The 15,634-nt window shown below is 33.5% G+C and overlaps 2 protein-coding genes across 2 annotated transcripts; both read right to left on the bottom strand.

The window, feature by feature from the left end:
* Positions 1–2,185: 2,185 nt before the first annotated feature.
* LOC134240292 (uncharacterized) lies at positions 2,186–7,603 on the bottom strand. The gene is made up of 8 exons (XM_062722397.1): positions 7,458–7,603; positions 7,023–7,370; positions 6,033–6,386; positions 5,601–5,945; positions 4,548–4,898; positions 4,030–4,374; positions 3,443–3,799; positions 2,186–2,628 (listed from the first exon to the last, which is right to left on the bottom strand). Exons 1-8 carry the CDS (start codon positions 7,510–7,512, stop codon positions 2,288–2,290), a joined length of 2,496 nt encoding a protein of 831 aa, XP_062578381.1. The 5' UTR covers positions 7,513–7,603; the 3' UTR covers positions 2,186–2,287.
* Positions 7,534–14,998, bottom strand: LOC134240295 (uncharacterized). Its single transcript, XM_062722399.1, has 7 exons — positions 14,896–14,998; positions 11,560–11,718; positions 10,900–11,250; positions 10,419–10,763; positions 8,976–9,329; positions 8,541–8,888; positions 7,534–7,809 (listed from the first exon to the last, which is right to left on the bottom strand). The coding sequence occupies exons 1-7, from the start codon at positions 14,930–14,932 to the stop codon at positions 7,622–7,624; spliced, it is 1,782 nt and encodes a 593-aa protein (XP_062578383.1). The 5' UTR covers positions 14,933–14,998; the 3' UTR covers positions 7,534–7,621.
* Positions 14,999–15,634: the final 636 nt, after the last annotated feature.

Below are 15,634 nucleotides of genomic sequence, written 5' to 3'. Positions count from 1 at the left end.
CCAAGCAGAACCACAAGGTCTTGGAGGAGACCAGACCCCTCCCCTAAATGCACGGCATGCACGGCCCACCGGTGTTTGGATATGCTCTGATGCCTGCAATCCTAGTCCCCAGCTGTGGGTAAAAAGCAAAAAAAAAAAAAACCAAAAAAAAAAAACGCTACCTTGTATACATACCGGAAGTTGACACTGATTTAGAAATTGAAACAGAGGAACTATCTAAAACTGAATTATACAAAGCAATAACAGCCTTTAAGAACAACAAAGCACCCGGAAATGACCAACTGCCAGCAGAGTTATTATAGCAGATCCAAACCTTGCAGCAGACATTTTACACACGTTATTCACCAAGATCTGGAATAATAACACAATACCTACGACATGGTCCAAAGGAAATATCATTAAAATGGCAAAGAAAGGATATCTAGATAACTCCACTAACTGGAGGGGCATCACCTTACTATTATCAAATTAATAATCGACAGAATTAAAACTGCAATTGATGCCAAAATAAGAAAGAGCAAGCAGGTTTTAGGAAAGGAAAAAGCTGTTGCGACCAGGTGTTTACCATATGAAATATTATAGAGCAATGTACAGAGTGGCAAAGATATAGCTTTTAATAAATTTTATAGATTTTGAAAGAGCCTTTGACAGTATCTACAGAGAAAGCTTAGAAGCTTGGAAGATCTTAAGACATTATGGAATGCTATCAAAGATAGTAGAACTGATTAAAGTTTTTTACTTGGAGTTTAATTGCTCTACAGGCAGCTCATCAGATGCCTGCTTCATTGTAAAATCTGGCGTGAGGCAGAGATGTTTGATGTCAGCTCTCCTTTGTATACTATCAGTTGACTGGGTAATGAAATCAATCCTTAGTGGCAATAACACAGGAATAAGATAGACTCTTTTCACCTGTCTTGAAGACATAGACTACGCAGATGACTTGGCTCTACTATCATATCTAGAAAAGTATATGCAAAGTAAAACATCAAAATTACAGAGTAATGCAGAAAAAATTGGATTAAAAATCAATACCAGGAAAACTGAAGTTATGTCAATAAACATCAAACAACCAGCAAGAATACAGGTTGATGGAAACGACCTGAGCAACACAACATTTACCTATCTTGGCAGCAGAGTAACATCAGATGGGGTGCGGACAAAGATATAAAAGCCAGACTAAGTAAAGCTAGGGGTGCATTCATCAGCCTCAAGAACATTTGGGAAAAAAATGACATAAGTAGAAGGACAAAAATAAGAATCATCATAGTGGCTGCGTCCTGTCTGTCCTACTCTTTGGGGCAGAATGCTGGAGAATGACAGAAGGAGACATATGCAAACTCTCTAGTTTTCACAATGGGTACCTCAGAAAGATCATGAGGATTATCTGGCCAAATAAAATTACCAATATGGAACTCCATGAGAAAGCAAACACACTTGATATGAGAACTTTATTGACAAAACGGAGATGGCGATGGATAGGGCATGTGTTGAGGAAACCATCAAACAACATCACCAAAGCAAAGTAGCTCTTAGATGGACACCGGAAGGGAAGAGGAAACCTGGTCGGCCAAAGAACACCTGGCGAAGAACTGTTGAAAAGGAAATGAGAGACCACAAACTAACTTGGGAAAAACTGGAGAGAAATGCTCAAGATAGAAAAAGTGGAGAAGTCTAGTCCTTGCCCTATGTGCCCGCGGGCATAACAAGGATTAGGTAGGTAGGTACATGTACATAATCCAACTTAAGGAGAGTCATCTTTGGTCTATCATGTAGTTCTGTAGGACATCCTAGATAAACTGGTCGCAATCGCGATACTCCTAAAAGAATCATTCTACTGTGCAATCCTTAAAAGATGGTGAAGAATATGACAGATTCTTGGTACTGGAAGCAACAGGACTGAAGCGGGTTTGCACAATGTTTGGATTCTCATTTTTATTGGTTATCATGGTTATAGACTGAATTATGAAAACAACTACAGAAGCAGAAAAATAAATCCCTATACACAGTATTTGGTGCTTGATACTGCGTCTAAATTCTTAATTCAATGCGTTATCATAAATGTTATTACTCAGTAATTCGAAGTACAATGTAATTAATTTAATTATTTGTATAATTTTCATTTATTTCAAATATAAATTCACACAATATAATGGATGGCTATTCTTTTTTATTTTGACAGCCACGCACTATATTACAAAGACACATGTACATGAAGTGATATGTTCGCTTTTAGTTGGATAAAAGAAATCTATTGGCGAGGATCTATCAGTAGATTTAGCAGGAAAATTCAAGGATTATCATTCTTAACAATAAATATAGTTTTATTGACAGAGAAAAAATCACCAAATACGACGTCCTTCGCTAAGCAAGCTACTGTAGATTGATTAAACCGGTCAAATGTTGTCGATACTATCAACTTCACCAAATGGCGACAGTCATCAGTTCTTGTAGGCTGTATGGAAGTTTTTGTGATGTTTTTTGGAACAATAGTATAACTTTCATTAGATAGTCTCACAAGTGCTAATGTAGTTGTATCAGGGTTTAATAATGCGGTGCAGTTGATGGTCTGATTAATTTCCTTCTCAGGATAACTATCCTTAATCTCGAGGGTTATTTCAGAAGGGGAAGCTAAAATAGAAGAAAGAAAACAAAAGATGAACTTCTAGTTGAATCAAGAATGCCTCACATCAAAGCTTTCATTTAATACAGTAATATAACCTCATACTTGGTTAATAAATTATATTTGCGATCAAACTTTATTATCAATATTATCGCTTGCACATAAAATAAAATTTTCTCGGATTTTTCCTCATGAGTTTGGCATCACATTAAAGTACCGGTATGATTATTCATATCAACATTTTAAGCAAAAAAGAGAGATGGCCTAAAACTAATCTGGTGGGTAGGCTTATTTCGATACCGGTATCAACAGAGAGCTGGGTTCACTTTATGCATAGAATGGCCCTACAGCTATTCAAAATTATTAACTAACGCTTAATATTACATTTCAAACACTGTTATATAAAGATCTCGTGCTTTAAATTCCTATAAAAATTCTCCAGAAAGCTAGGTTATTGGAATACAGGATTTGTGATATGGCAGTGTTCTTGAATTTTAGGGAAAACAGGTACATTTGAGTACACTCCTTGATCTAAAATACAAAACATGTTTTTGAAATCCTCAAAAACAGTTCTATCATTTGATAGTTAGATCAGAGGTTGCGCTCGCTCTATATGAAATATCGAAAAATAGCTTTAAAATTAGCTGTTTTTGTACAAGTTTTAAGGGTATGTAGAAAATGACACATTTTGTTCTTTAACATCCTTAAGAACTAAAGACAGACTAAATGATATTTAAAATGTACACATCTCGTCTTGGTAAATATTTCATGTTAAAGGGTATTGAAAATTCATATGAAAATTAATTTGTCATTTGTGTTAACCTGCTATGGCCAATTGACTTTCATTTTCTCCAGGAAGCAGGAGACTTTCGTTGAAACTTGTAACCCTACAAATATAAACTCCAGCAATGTTGCAAACGTCATCTCCAGATCTCAGATCAAAGGTGAAATTCACTGCTCTGTACTCATCAAACTGATCGCTAGTATAAACTGCGAAAACTCGATCATTCTGAGGTTGGATGGTGTAGTTGTCAAAATTAATTGCCAAAATTGGATGAGAAGACTTATTGAGCAACTGGAATGCAGAGAAATAAGATCTGGATAGAGGGATTCTGCATTGAAAGGAAACTGTAGAGTTCAGCTCTCCATATATTTTGGCTGGTTCCACGATAGCTTTGACTACAATTAAAATGACAATATTAAATCAAACATGATAGCTTTCTTATCAAAAATAAGTTCCAATCATCTTGTTTAATTACATAAACTTTGCTTTTCTAATACAAGTAATTTAAATTTATTATTACAAGCAAATAGTGATATCAAAATTAAATATTCACGATAATAAACTCATTTATAATTCTTTTTGGATCTATACAACATTTTTTGTTAATTTACTAAAAAAAATCTACCTTGCGTAACACTGATTGACACGCAACGGGTTGGCAAAGATATGTTGTAGAGATCATCTTTACCGTGACAGCGGAAAGACGACCCATTTCTGGAATCCATCATAAGTATATGAAAGCGGAATAATGTTTTATTCGAGCACGATACGTCAGTGTCGTTATCCAATTTCAATACATCTCTAGTCACCAGTTCTGTTGCCTCCAAATTTTCAAAACTTCCATTTTGACAGACTTCCAAGAAAACATTTGTGTCCCTAATGTCACCATGGTCAACAGTGCAGTCTATAGTGGAGTTGGATCCACTCAGATAGGAAGATTCGGTAGAAATATTGATTGCAGACAATTGAGCTGGAGAGGTCAAAATGAAATAGACATTATAATTAGGATAATATGTCACATGTCTATAATGTACGTGTAGGTATATAAGTATACCTATATATAATATATTATATGAATAATATATATGAATTTCAATCTTCACCTGATAAGCAGTTAATACATTTTTATGAACTTGGACTTACCTTGTATCATAAAAGAACTATTGGCAGCTATAGTTTGAATTGATGAGTCTATGATATCAATGTCACAAGAGTAGTTTTTATTCAATTCACATATTTCTGAATCTGAACTTGTATCGATCAGCACTGTAATATTTACAAATCCAACACCAATATTGCCTGTGCCGTTAATTTTAGAGTCCCGTGATTCTACCCTGCTGTCATTATGTATAGTTAAAATCACAGTGGATGCCGTTTTGTTATGTCGTCTTATAGAAGCGGATGTCCATGCCAAACCTTTGGTTTGAATGGAGCATATCATTTCTGTAACAGTGCCTAGTTTAGCAAATACTGTAGGGGACATCTCCGCAGTCACTGCAATATATATATCAATGTAGAAATTTATATCAATTATGCACAGAAAATGCCATGTAACTGTGGTTAGATAAATTCAAATTATAATAATGTATAAATTAGTTTGCAAGTTCCGATGAATTTAAAGTTGATCAAGCTGGAAAATATATAGGAAATATCAAACTGGCCTTTAATTAATAAAACTCTGCAACATCCATCCTTTATGTAACTGAAATTTTCAGGAACAATCCTTGTAATCTTCAGGAAGAAAAAAAAATTCTTCCTCACCCTACCCTTTCCCCCTCTCCCCTCTCTTTTCCTTTCACTCCTGTCTTTCGTTTCCCTTTTTCTTTTTGTCTCCTCTCTCTGAATTTCTCGCCAACCTCTTTTTTCTCTCTCTTTATTTCTATCTTTATCTCCCCTCTCTTATCCTTCTTTATCTTCTCTCAATCTCTTTCTCTATGCCCCTTTCTCACTCTTTCTTTCTTCTTCTCTCTCCCCTTCGAATACTCTTTTTTCTCCTCTATGTTCTTTCTCTCTCTGTTCTTTCTCACCCAATCTCTTTTTCCTCATCCAATCTGTCTTTCATTCTCTCTCCTAATTAAAACAATGTTCCCAGCAATTCTTTTTTCACAAGATTTCTTCTTTTATGGAATAGTATAGTAATGCGTTATTTAAAAAAAATCGATTGTTATTTGAAATAAAATATTGTAAAATAAATACCAAGCTGTGGAACGACAGTTATAGTTGTGCAGTTGGATTCCATCGTTGCATTTAAATTGGAATTTTTAACACTACATCTGAATGATACGCCAGTCTGATTATTAAAGTAAATAAGATGACTAAGCATCAATTTGTAAGTGCAATTTTCGTTTTTCAGACTAGTCTCATTCAAACTGGTCGTATCTACAAATTTCTGAATTGGAGTAAATGTGGAATCAGAATTGCAAATATCCAGTGAGAGAGTAGTTGTTGATGGTTCCATGGTGTTTGCACTACAGTTGACGAAATCATATGTTCCATATTGATATCGAGGAAGGAGGTGGAGAGACAAATCAGAAACGGGAACTGAAAATGGAAAAGAGAATAGGACAGAAGTATTACACATTTCAGATAACCAAGATATGCACATCCAAACAAGTGGGCCTAATATACCTGAAAAGTTCAACGAAGTACTGTCGCTCTCAGTTGCAATGTGTTTGTCTACCATTTCTATGGAACATGTGTAGATCCCGGAAAGAGAGCAAGCATCCTTCGGTGTTGCAAAATCCAAGACAACGGTAACGTTCACAAAACTCGAATCTTCTCTCAAAGTCGCATTTATTTGACCTTCATGCCAATCTCTGCTACCGTTTGTGAGTCGAACAATTCTTCGAGAGATTGAAGACTCGTTTTGAAAGTCTAATAGAACCGCATCCCACTCAAAACTACTCACATTGAAATAACAAAACAATTCCGTTTTGTTTTCTATCATAATGTCATGGCTTGGAGGATCCATGACACCAACCACTGAAAAATAAATATAAATGAAATATAGCTCAAACAATTTCCTCAACTGTTTTGCTGTAAATAAATTGCTTATATATATAAGAGTGTACGATATTTGGCTTAAATTAGAATTTGGAAAAGCTAGTGCGTATTTGATTAACATGAAGATTTTTTGATATCCTTATTAATAAATATATGTGCGAGACATTTGGCGTTCTAAATGAGTTAGCGGAATTTCTTTACGCCAAAAGCGCTTCGAAAATACACAGTTAAATGTAATAGGTGAAATATATGGAGTTAGCCAACAGTATTTACAGGTTACAGTATTGGTCATGAAGAAACCTTGCACTAAATGTTTCCAAACAGATATTAAAAATTGAAAATTGACATTGTTTTCTTCAATAGTCCTACGATAGGATTAACGGAGAAAAATCAAGAAGATATCATTTTCCCTATTTCCTCAGGTACACGATTGTGATTGTGAAAGTCTCTGAACATTTCGTTCAAATGTGAAATTATCCATCAGTCTCAAATGTTTTAAATTTTATACGTTTTGGATCAGAATCCTACATATATTTTTCAGTGAGAACGCCAGACATCAAATGGTTTATGTGTTTATGCATTGATCAAAAGACAAAATAGAATCAAAAAGAGTACCTAATGCAGTTGAAATCTCGGGTATCCTGCATGATGTAGGTAGGGTTGTGTTTTTGAAGGAATCGTGAAAACTACATCGCAAAGAGACATTCATTTGAGAATTGAAAAGAACCTGGTAATTCAGCAGTATTTGCTGGGAACAGTTTTCATTCTTCAGACCAGTCTCATTGTAAACAACGAATGATGTGTTGTACATTTCGAAAGGAATAAAGGTCGAGTCTGCATCACAAACTTCCAGGGAGAGAGTAGTTGTTGCTGGTTTCATTGTGTTTGCACTACAGTTGACGAAATCATATGTTCCATATTGATATCGAGGAAGGAGGTGGAGAGACAAATCAGAAACGGGAACTGAAAATGGAAAAGAGAATAGGACAGAAGTATTACACATTTCATATAACCAAAGTATGCACATCCAAACAAGTGGGCCTAATATACCTGAAAAGTTCAACGAAGTGCTGTCGCTCTCAGTTGCAATGTGTTTGTCTACCATTTCTATGGAACATGTGTAGATGCCGGAAAGAGAGCAAGCATCCTTCGCTGATGCAAAATCCAAGACAAAGGTAACGTTCACAAAACTCGAATCTACTTCAAAGTCGCATTTATTTGACCTTCATCCCAGCTCTGCTTCTGTTTGTGAGGCGAACAATTGTTTGAGAGAGTGAAGATTCGTTTTTAAAGTCTAATCGAACCGCATCCCACTCAAAACTACTCACAATGAAATAACAAGACAATTCCGTTTTGTTTTGTATCATAATGTCATGGCTTGGAGGATCCATGACACCAACCACTGAAAAATGAATGAATTTTAGCTAAAACAATGTCCTCAACTGCATTTTGACTATAAATAGATTGCCATATATATTTAGATATTTGACTTAAATTACAATTTGGAAAAGCTAATGCGTATTTGATTTACATGTAGCTTTTCTTGATATCCTTATTAATGAATATATGTGCAAGACATTTGGCGTTCTATTGGAATTGGCGGAATTTTTTTTACGCGAAAAGCGCTTAAAAATACACAGTTAAATGTAATAGATGAGATATGTGGAAATAACCAACAGTAATTTATAGGTTACAGTATTTTTTCCACGTCATGAAGAAACCTTGCACAAAATTTTTACAAACAAAACCATGGATTTTTTTGAAATTGAAAATTGAATTAAAACAATTGTTTTCTTCAATATTTACAGGTTACAGTATTGGTCATGAAGAAACCTTGCACTAAATGTTTCCAAACAGATATTTAACAATTTCTTTTCAAAATGAAATTTTTTTGAACAAGACACATAATCAACAAGATATCATTTTTCCTATTTCCTCAGCCACAAGACTGTGATTGTTAAACTCTCTGAACGTTTCATTCAAATGTGAAATTATCCATCAGTCTCAAATTTTTCAAATTTTATCCGTTTTGGGTCAGAATCCTTCATATACTTTTCACTGAAGATGCGAGACATCAAATGGCTTATGTGTATATCCATAGTTCAAAAGACAAAATAGAATCAAAAACATTACCTAATGCAGTTGAAATCTCGGGCATACTGCATGATGTAGGTAGGGCTGTGTTTCTATAGGAATCGTGAACACTACATCGCAAAGAGACATTCATTTGAGAATTGAAAAGAACCTGGTAACTCAGCAGAATTTGCTGGGAACAGTTTTCATTCTTCAGACCGGTCTCATTGAAAACAACGAATGATATGTTATACATTTCGAAAGGAACAAAGGTCGAATCTGAATCACAAACTTCCAGGGAGAGAGTAGTTGTTGCTGGTTCCATTGTGTCTGCACTACAGTTGATGAAATCATATGTTCCATATTGATATCGAGGAAGGAGGTGGAGAGACAAATCAGAAACGGGAACTAAAAATGGAAAAGAAAATAGGACAGAAGTATTACATATTTCATATTGCCAAGGTATGCATATCCAAACAAGTGGGCCTAATTTACCTGAAAAGTTCAACGAAGTGCTGTCGCTCTCAGTTGCAATGTGTTTGTCTACCATTTCTATGGAACATGTGTAGATCCCGGAAAGAGAGCAAGCATCCTTTGGTGTTGCAAAATCCAAGACAAAGGTAACGTTCACAAAACTCGAATCTACTTTCAAAGTGGCATTTATTTGACCTGCATGCCAAGCTCTGCTACTATTTGTGAGGCGAACAATTGTTTTAGAGGCTAAAGAGTCGTTTTGAAAGTCTAATCGAACTGCATCCCACTCAAAACTGCTCACATTGAAATAACAAGACAATTCCGTTTTGTTTTGTATCATAATGTCATGGCTTGGAGGATCCATGACACCATTCACTGAAAAATAAAATACTGCTAAAATATTTCTGTAAAGCTTAACATTGAGGATAAAGCTTCGCAATAAATTGTCATCATGAAATTAAGCATAACAAAATTGTTGTTGACAACAATGCTTACATGTACATGAGAGTTTTTTGGCTATTTTTACACCAGTTGTTTTGATTTTTATCATAAAAGTCATACGCAAGAACATATAATTATCTTTTTTTTTTTAATTATAGCGATTGTAATATGTTCGAGTATTTAGTTTAAATATAAAGCAACTGACAGCAGAAAAAATAATAATATTGACTTTTCTTTAATTTTTTTTAAATTTTAATGTTATGTTTTCAGTTTTAATTAATTTCAATTTAATGTTGTTCTAGACAAAAACCAATGATATTTGACTTGAACCTGGTCATCCATTTGGAAAATCTTGCTTGGATCAAGCATCCAAAGCAAATGTTTTAGTGCCTATTTCTATATTCAACATCCATGTGAGATTGATCCAGGTAGGACTCAAACAAATCTGGAAATGGCCCTTCTACAAAAACGGTTGGCGGGATTTGCACATATGTTTTGGATTCATCTGGTAAAATTTGACCTTGAATATCGTTCATTATCTCCATATGTTTTAAAAAATTAGACCATCATCCTGGAATATTTAGCAAGTGCATCCGAAGCAGGTGTAGTAGTGCCCTTCCCTACATAATTCATGCAAGTTTGGTCCAGGACTTAAAGTTACTTAGATATGGACTTGCTACTAAAACTTTAACCGGGACGCCAACACTAACACCGTCGCTGCGAAAGCTAATCTTGAATTTGTTGAGATGCATTAAAAAGGGGATTTTTTTTTACATAATCAGAAAAGTTCTTCTTCACCATAATAAACCATTCTTTTAACGTTTTATCATGAAATGAGGATAATTACTGGCATTATTTTTGATAGGCCATGCATTGCATTTACGTGATGAAGTGCAATTTAAATCAGAAATTGACCAGCCACCAATGTAATGTAATTCTTGATTTTAAATTAAATTTTGATGCTTTTGAATAATAATGACTTATCTCTTATTTCATCAACTTTGTTATACATGGATTTCTTACCAGACGTGAGGACAGAGACGACATTGATGACTGCACTGTTGGATTTCAGATATATTTCACCTGATTCGTTTCTCATAATACATTGAACAGTAGATTGGTTAAGTTCTGTGGTAACATTAAATTCGTACATGAAAGTTGTCAGATTGGTACATTCTGCAGTGGAGGTCTTCAGTAGCTGCTTAGAAACCTTAACATCAGTTGAATTCAGGGTATTGTTTTTGATATCAGTAAAGGTAAGAAAAACTTCAGTATCTGGTTCTGCTAACTGTAAGTTGCAGCTTATTTTATCATTTGAATCTATCAGGTAGGCCTTTTTCGTTGATAGATGAAGATTTTTAGACATCCCTTTTCCATTGAAAAAAATGTACATATTATAATGCAAAAACTGTCACAAAATTTTAAAAAACATCAGCGTTCAGATTTTTTGAATTATAAAGTTGTATTTACTTTGATGATGTTGATAAACCTATTAAGATATTACCTTGTACTTTCATGGATAAGTTTCCATACAAGAGAGTGAAGTTGTCTACCATATCAAAGCGACATTCATACATTCCTGTCAAAGCACAATCATTCTCTCCGAAATTGAACAAAAATGTCACAATGTCTGCCTCCATTTCAGTTGTTCTTTTTAATGAAGCGTTTACTCTATTATCAAAGCTCATAATATTTCCACTTTGTGACACATTGATTAAAGTTAACAACCTGGTGTCATTGTGAAAAGTGAGGTAGACATTGCTCCAGCTGTACCAAAGTTTTTGAATGAAGCATTGAACGGACTCTGAAGAGTTGGGTTTGGCGTTTATAGCTGACTTATCAAATATAGACTTAACTGCAATGTAAAGATGCTCATATTTAAAAACACAAACACTGTCGGTGACCTTAATGTATGTTCAATACACCATTTTCAGTAAGCCAAGAATAACCCTGATATATTAAAAGATTTTAGAACTTTTTATTAAATTTTAAAGTATTTCAAATATTTTACTCAAATGCAATACATTTTTCATTAACAAAATATGTAGAGTACGTTTGATGTCCTCTAATGTATATAATCGTGTAGGGACACTTTCAGATACACGTGAATATTGTATGCTTTCATTCTTAACACTAACATTTATATATCTATTTGATAACTTACTTGTATGGCAATTCTTTCCTTCCCATCCATCTATACATCCACTAAAACAATTTCCTGTGTGTCTGTCGCAAATCTCACTTAGATTTGAACAATGACATCGAAATTCGCAGTTTTCACCGAATTTTGGTGGAGGCGTCTCGCAAGAATTAGAGGTTTTATCTGAAAGTGAAAAAAAAAACAATGGTAACAGGTATATGTATATCGGAATATTCTAATGGGCACTCTCTAAACCAGTACAAAATGTTTTTTTAAACATTGAGAAAAATATATTGAATAAAGGTGTAAATATTAAGCTTGTATATTTAATTTGCAATATATGGTACATGGCAATTTCCCCAATGAAAAATGTTTAAACGCAGAAGAGAGTCAGTGATCAGATATCATTATTGTATACTTTCATTGAGAAAATATATGTCAATTATGAGTATAACTTATTTGTTTTGGTCCTATCAAAAGTTAAGAAAACTAATTGAATTGATCACAAATTGAGTAATATTATACTGTAAATTTCTATTTATTGGAATTAAGATCTATCAGCAGATCACTCTAACTGAAAAAAAAAAAAGAAGAAAAATCAGAACTCTTTAGTGTGCAATGTAGAGAGGGTTCTTAAATGTTTAATTTGATAAGCACCTTAAAAATCTGGAATTGATATGGCTATGGAATATATAACGTATATCAATATTCGCTACTGTGGTGTTAACAAATACTAGTAGTACATCAAAAGAAGCAAAGTTCTTAATGAAGAAAAATAATATTTTATAAATAGAATTTGATATTGAGTAAAATCCATACATCACTTTAAAATAAAGGGGGAATCTTATGTACAAAAATGCTAATTTTGTGATTGTTATTCTACGTGTTCTTATGATTACATTGATTTTATGCTACATGCACTATTGAAAATGTAAAACTACTGTATTTATAATTTGATTACCTTCTTATCATTGTGAGAGAATTATTTACAGTCAGCATACAGAAAACCATGATTATTGTACCTCTATTCCCGTAAAACAAATGAATTAAAAATTTGCTAAAAATACTAGCTTTTATTAAATGATTAGTAAATAATAAAAATAACATTTTTACCTACAACCAAAATGATTTTTAAAAACCCCAAGAATTTATTATTTATTAATAATTAATGGATCAATAATATGCAAACAATCATTGAAAAAGGTCAACATTTATTTCAAGCAGTTGATATATTAAAACAGATTTATGTTACTCTTTTTTTTATTTTATTAAATTTCACAATGCTGTTGCGTGTGCTTTTTAAAGAAAATGATAAATCAATGATATCAATTAAGAAAATGAACACAAATACCCCAATATACGATGTTATTAGAATATGTATTATATTCTTAAGGTACTACGTTTCATTACCAAAAAATTAATAAAAATGTCTTTTCCCTTCTCACACCTATCCCCAACATGTTATTACAGTTTGCACAGCAAAGTCAGCTTGGTCATGTTATATGATCTTGATAAATACAGTCTGTGCATGTGTACAACAGACAATTTAAAAAGAAAACATAAAGATATGTATTACATAAACATTAGGAAGTATAAATGAAACTGTACACAATATGTTAACCTGTAAACCAATGCCGGTGTTCTGTTTGCATTAAATCTTTTCCCTTTTCATTATCACATTCATTATCAGATTTAAACTAAATTTTCACATAAATTTTCTGATTTGCGTTCAGTAGAAATTAATCAGAAATCTTCCTATATATTAATGAAAAATTTTGATGTACACCATGATGCCTCCACCTGCCACTGCCACAAGTAAAACCCCAGAAAGATGTCATGATTCTGAACAAACAGCCTTCGTCATATCTACACTACCCTCCTCGTCGTCAAATTGAGGAGTGACGTGGAATGAGGTCGGGTCTACGTCTTCCTCGTGAAATGTGGCTCTGTGAGGGTGAAGATTTTTAAAGATTTTTCCTATTTATTTGTACTGTAAAACTTTTCTGGTGGTGCTACAGAGATAATGAATGACTTTAAAGTAAATAGTAATGACAACGAACAGTGATTAACCTTAATAATCTAGTAAAGAATACGAATGAAACATGGACCTCTAGATACACGAAAAGTGGGTTAGGTTTCTGTAGTAGAAGTGACCATTCCCAGTCGATCAGTCACAGCAGCAGTTAGTTCTTTATGCATTGATTATTGGAAGATAGACAGAGGAAAACTAAAGTGTTAAATTTTAAATTTAGTAGAAAAATATTTACCTAAAAATTGGAATGGAACAAGACAGTCAAATATACGAAAGGACTTGAACTTGAATATTGTTCGTTTTCTCCATATACAAGGGGTGATCAAAAAGTTCGCGAACTATCTCTATATCTACAAAACCACAATTCAGATTAGAATAAAATTTGGTACACACATAGCCATACACAAGTTCTATAAATAGCATATGCTGAATAAAGCTTTGCTCCTTGTGTGTGACGTCACAATGTGAAAATGACGTCACTATGTAGGTCACTTGTGACGAAAAATGGTTTTCTCAGTCGTACTCGTTGAACATAACGAATGTACAATTTATTGTATATCTCTAAAATCCCTCTGCAGTAGCATATAATAATTTGTACACAGTTTTTCAAGACAAATGACTTTATATTTATTCAATCAAGGAATAGATTGATCGTTTAAGTGAAGGAAGGCAGATGGCTAAAAATAATACTTTTTATGTTGCCCAGTCAAAGCAAGTTTGAAAAGATATGTGTTTTTAATTTGCTATCAAAGACCTCCAATTTACAATTTGAAAAATAATTGAATATTTGAAAAATGATATAAATATCAAATACCTCAGATATCATTGACTTTAGATTTCAAGTATATTAGATATGATAACGGACAAATTGTGTTCCACCTTGAATAGCTCTCCCGAGAGCCTTTGTCTTTTAATGGTCGAGCTTAAAATTTGGAAAAATGTCTTTTCCCCCATTCTGTTGCCGATACCTTTCCCCAAAATGTTCTTGATATAAAAATGCACAGCAAAGAAATATAAAACCAGCAAAATGGTCATGTTATATGAGCTTGATAAAATATAATCTGTGCATGTGTACAAAAGGCAATTTAAAAAGAAAACATTTAAAGATATAATTACATAAAAAAATATTGTTTCTTTTATGGAAGTTATTCAATTAGTTCGAAACTTTTTGACACAATATGTTACCCTGTAAAGCAATGCCGGTGTTGTGTACGATTTAAATCTTGAAATCTTTCATTATAATCTTTTCCCCCTTCGTTATCATATTCATTATCAGATTAAAACTAAATTTACTAATATGTGCTAGTAGCATTAATCAAAAGTCTTACCATCTCTTAACGGTGACAGAAAAGCGATGTACACCATGATGCCTCCACCTGCCACTGCCACAAGTAAAACTCCCAGAAAGATAAGACCAATCGTATGACGTGCTCTTCTGGTCAACATGAACATGTGTGAAATGTCATAAAAGTCTTTGGTTAAAAGCTCCTCTTCCTCCTCCTCCTCGTCAAACACACACACACACACACACGAATGAGGTTTTTTACGGGTCTAGTCTTCCTTTTTTTTTTTTTTTTTGCGTGAAATGTGGCTTTTTTTTTTGAGGGTGGTGATCAATGGAAAAAATTTCGTCGGGCTCCTCCAGCAGAAAGTAAGGCCATGTTTTTTTATTTACTGTGTATCATTGTCACTGTGAAAATAAAAGCTCTTCTTCAACTTCTGGTTTTGTTTCTACAGAGATAATGAATGACTTTAAAGTAAATAGTAATGACAACGAATAGTGATTAACCTCAATAATCTCGTAAATGATACGAATCAAACATGGACCCTAGCTAGATACACAAAATGTGGAGTTAGGTTTCTAAAATAGAAATGAACATTCCACGTCGTTCGGTCACACCGGCAGTTAGTTCTTTTATAGGCATTGATCATCGGATGGTACACAGAGTAATATCAAAAAGTTAAATTAAAATCATTCAAATTAAGTATTAAAACAATTACCTAAAAATATTAGAATGGAACAAGTCTGTCAAATATACAACTCAACAGTAGGATGTATTTGTAAGC

The sequence above is a fragment of the Saccostrea cucullata genome, unplaced genomic scaffold, assembly GCF_032062105.1.
Source record: "Saccostrea cucullata isolate Sc308-1 unplaced genomic scaffold, CSIRO_AGI_Scuc_v1 ctg43, whole genome shotgun sequence".
NCBI lineage: Eukaryota > Metazoa > Mollusca > Bivalvia > Ostreida > Ostreidae > Saccostrea > Saccostrea cuccullata.
The sequence above is the reverse complement of the archived record's forward strand: the minus strand, read 5'-3'. Positions and strand labels throughout refer to the sequence as shown.

Coding starts and splice junctions, on each gene's coding strand:
- LOC134240292 (XM_062722397.1), bottom strand. CDS start 7,512: ATGGTAGACAAACACATTGCAACTGAGAGCGACAGCACTTCGTTGAAC. Junction 6,387..7,022: donor CGAGATTTCAACTGCATTAG/GTACTCTTTTTG, acceptor TTTATTTTTCAG/TGGTTGGTGTCATGGATCCT. Junction 3,800..4,029: donor GTCAATCAGTGTTACGCAAG/GTAGATTTTTTT, acceptor TTTTAATTGTAG/TCAAAGCTATCGTGGAACCA.
- LOC134240295 (XM_062722399.1), bottom strand. CDS start 14,932: ATGGTGTACATCGCTTTTCTGTCACCGTTAAGAGATG. Junction 11,719..14,895: donor TCTGTCACCGTTAAGAGATG/GTAAGACTTTTG, acceptor TTTCACTTTCAG/ATAAAACCTCTAATTCTTGC. Junction 8,889..8,975: donor CACTTCGTTGAACTTTTCAG/GTAAATTAGGCC, acceptor TTCCATTTTTAG/TTCCCGTTTCTGATTTGTCT.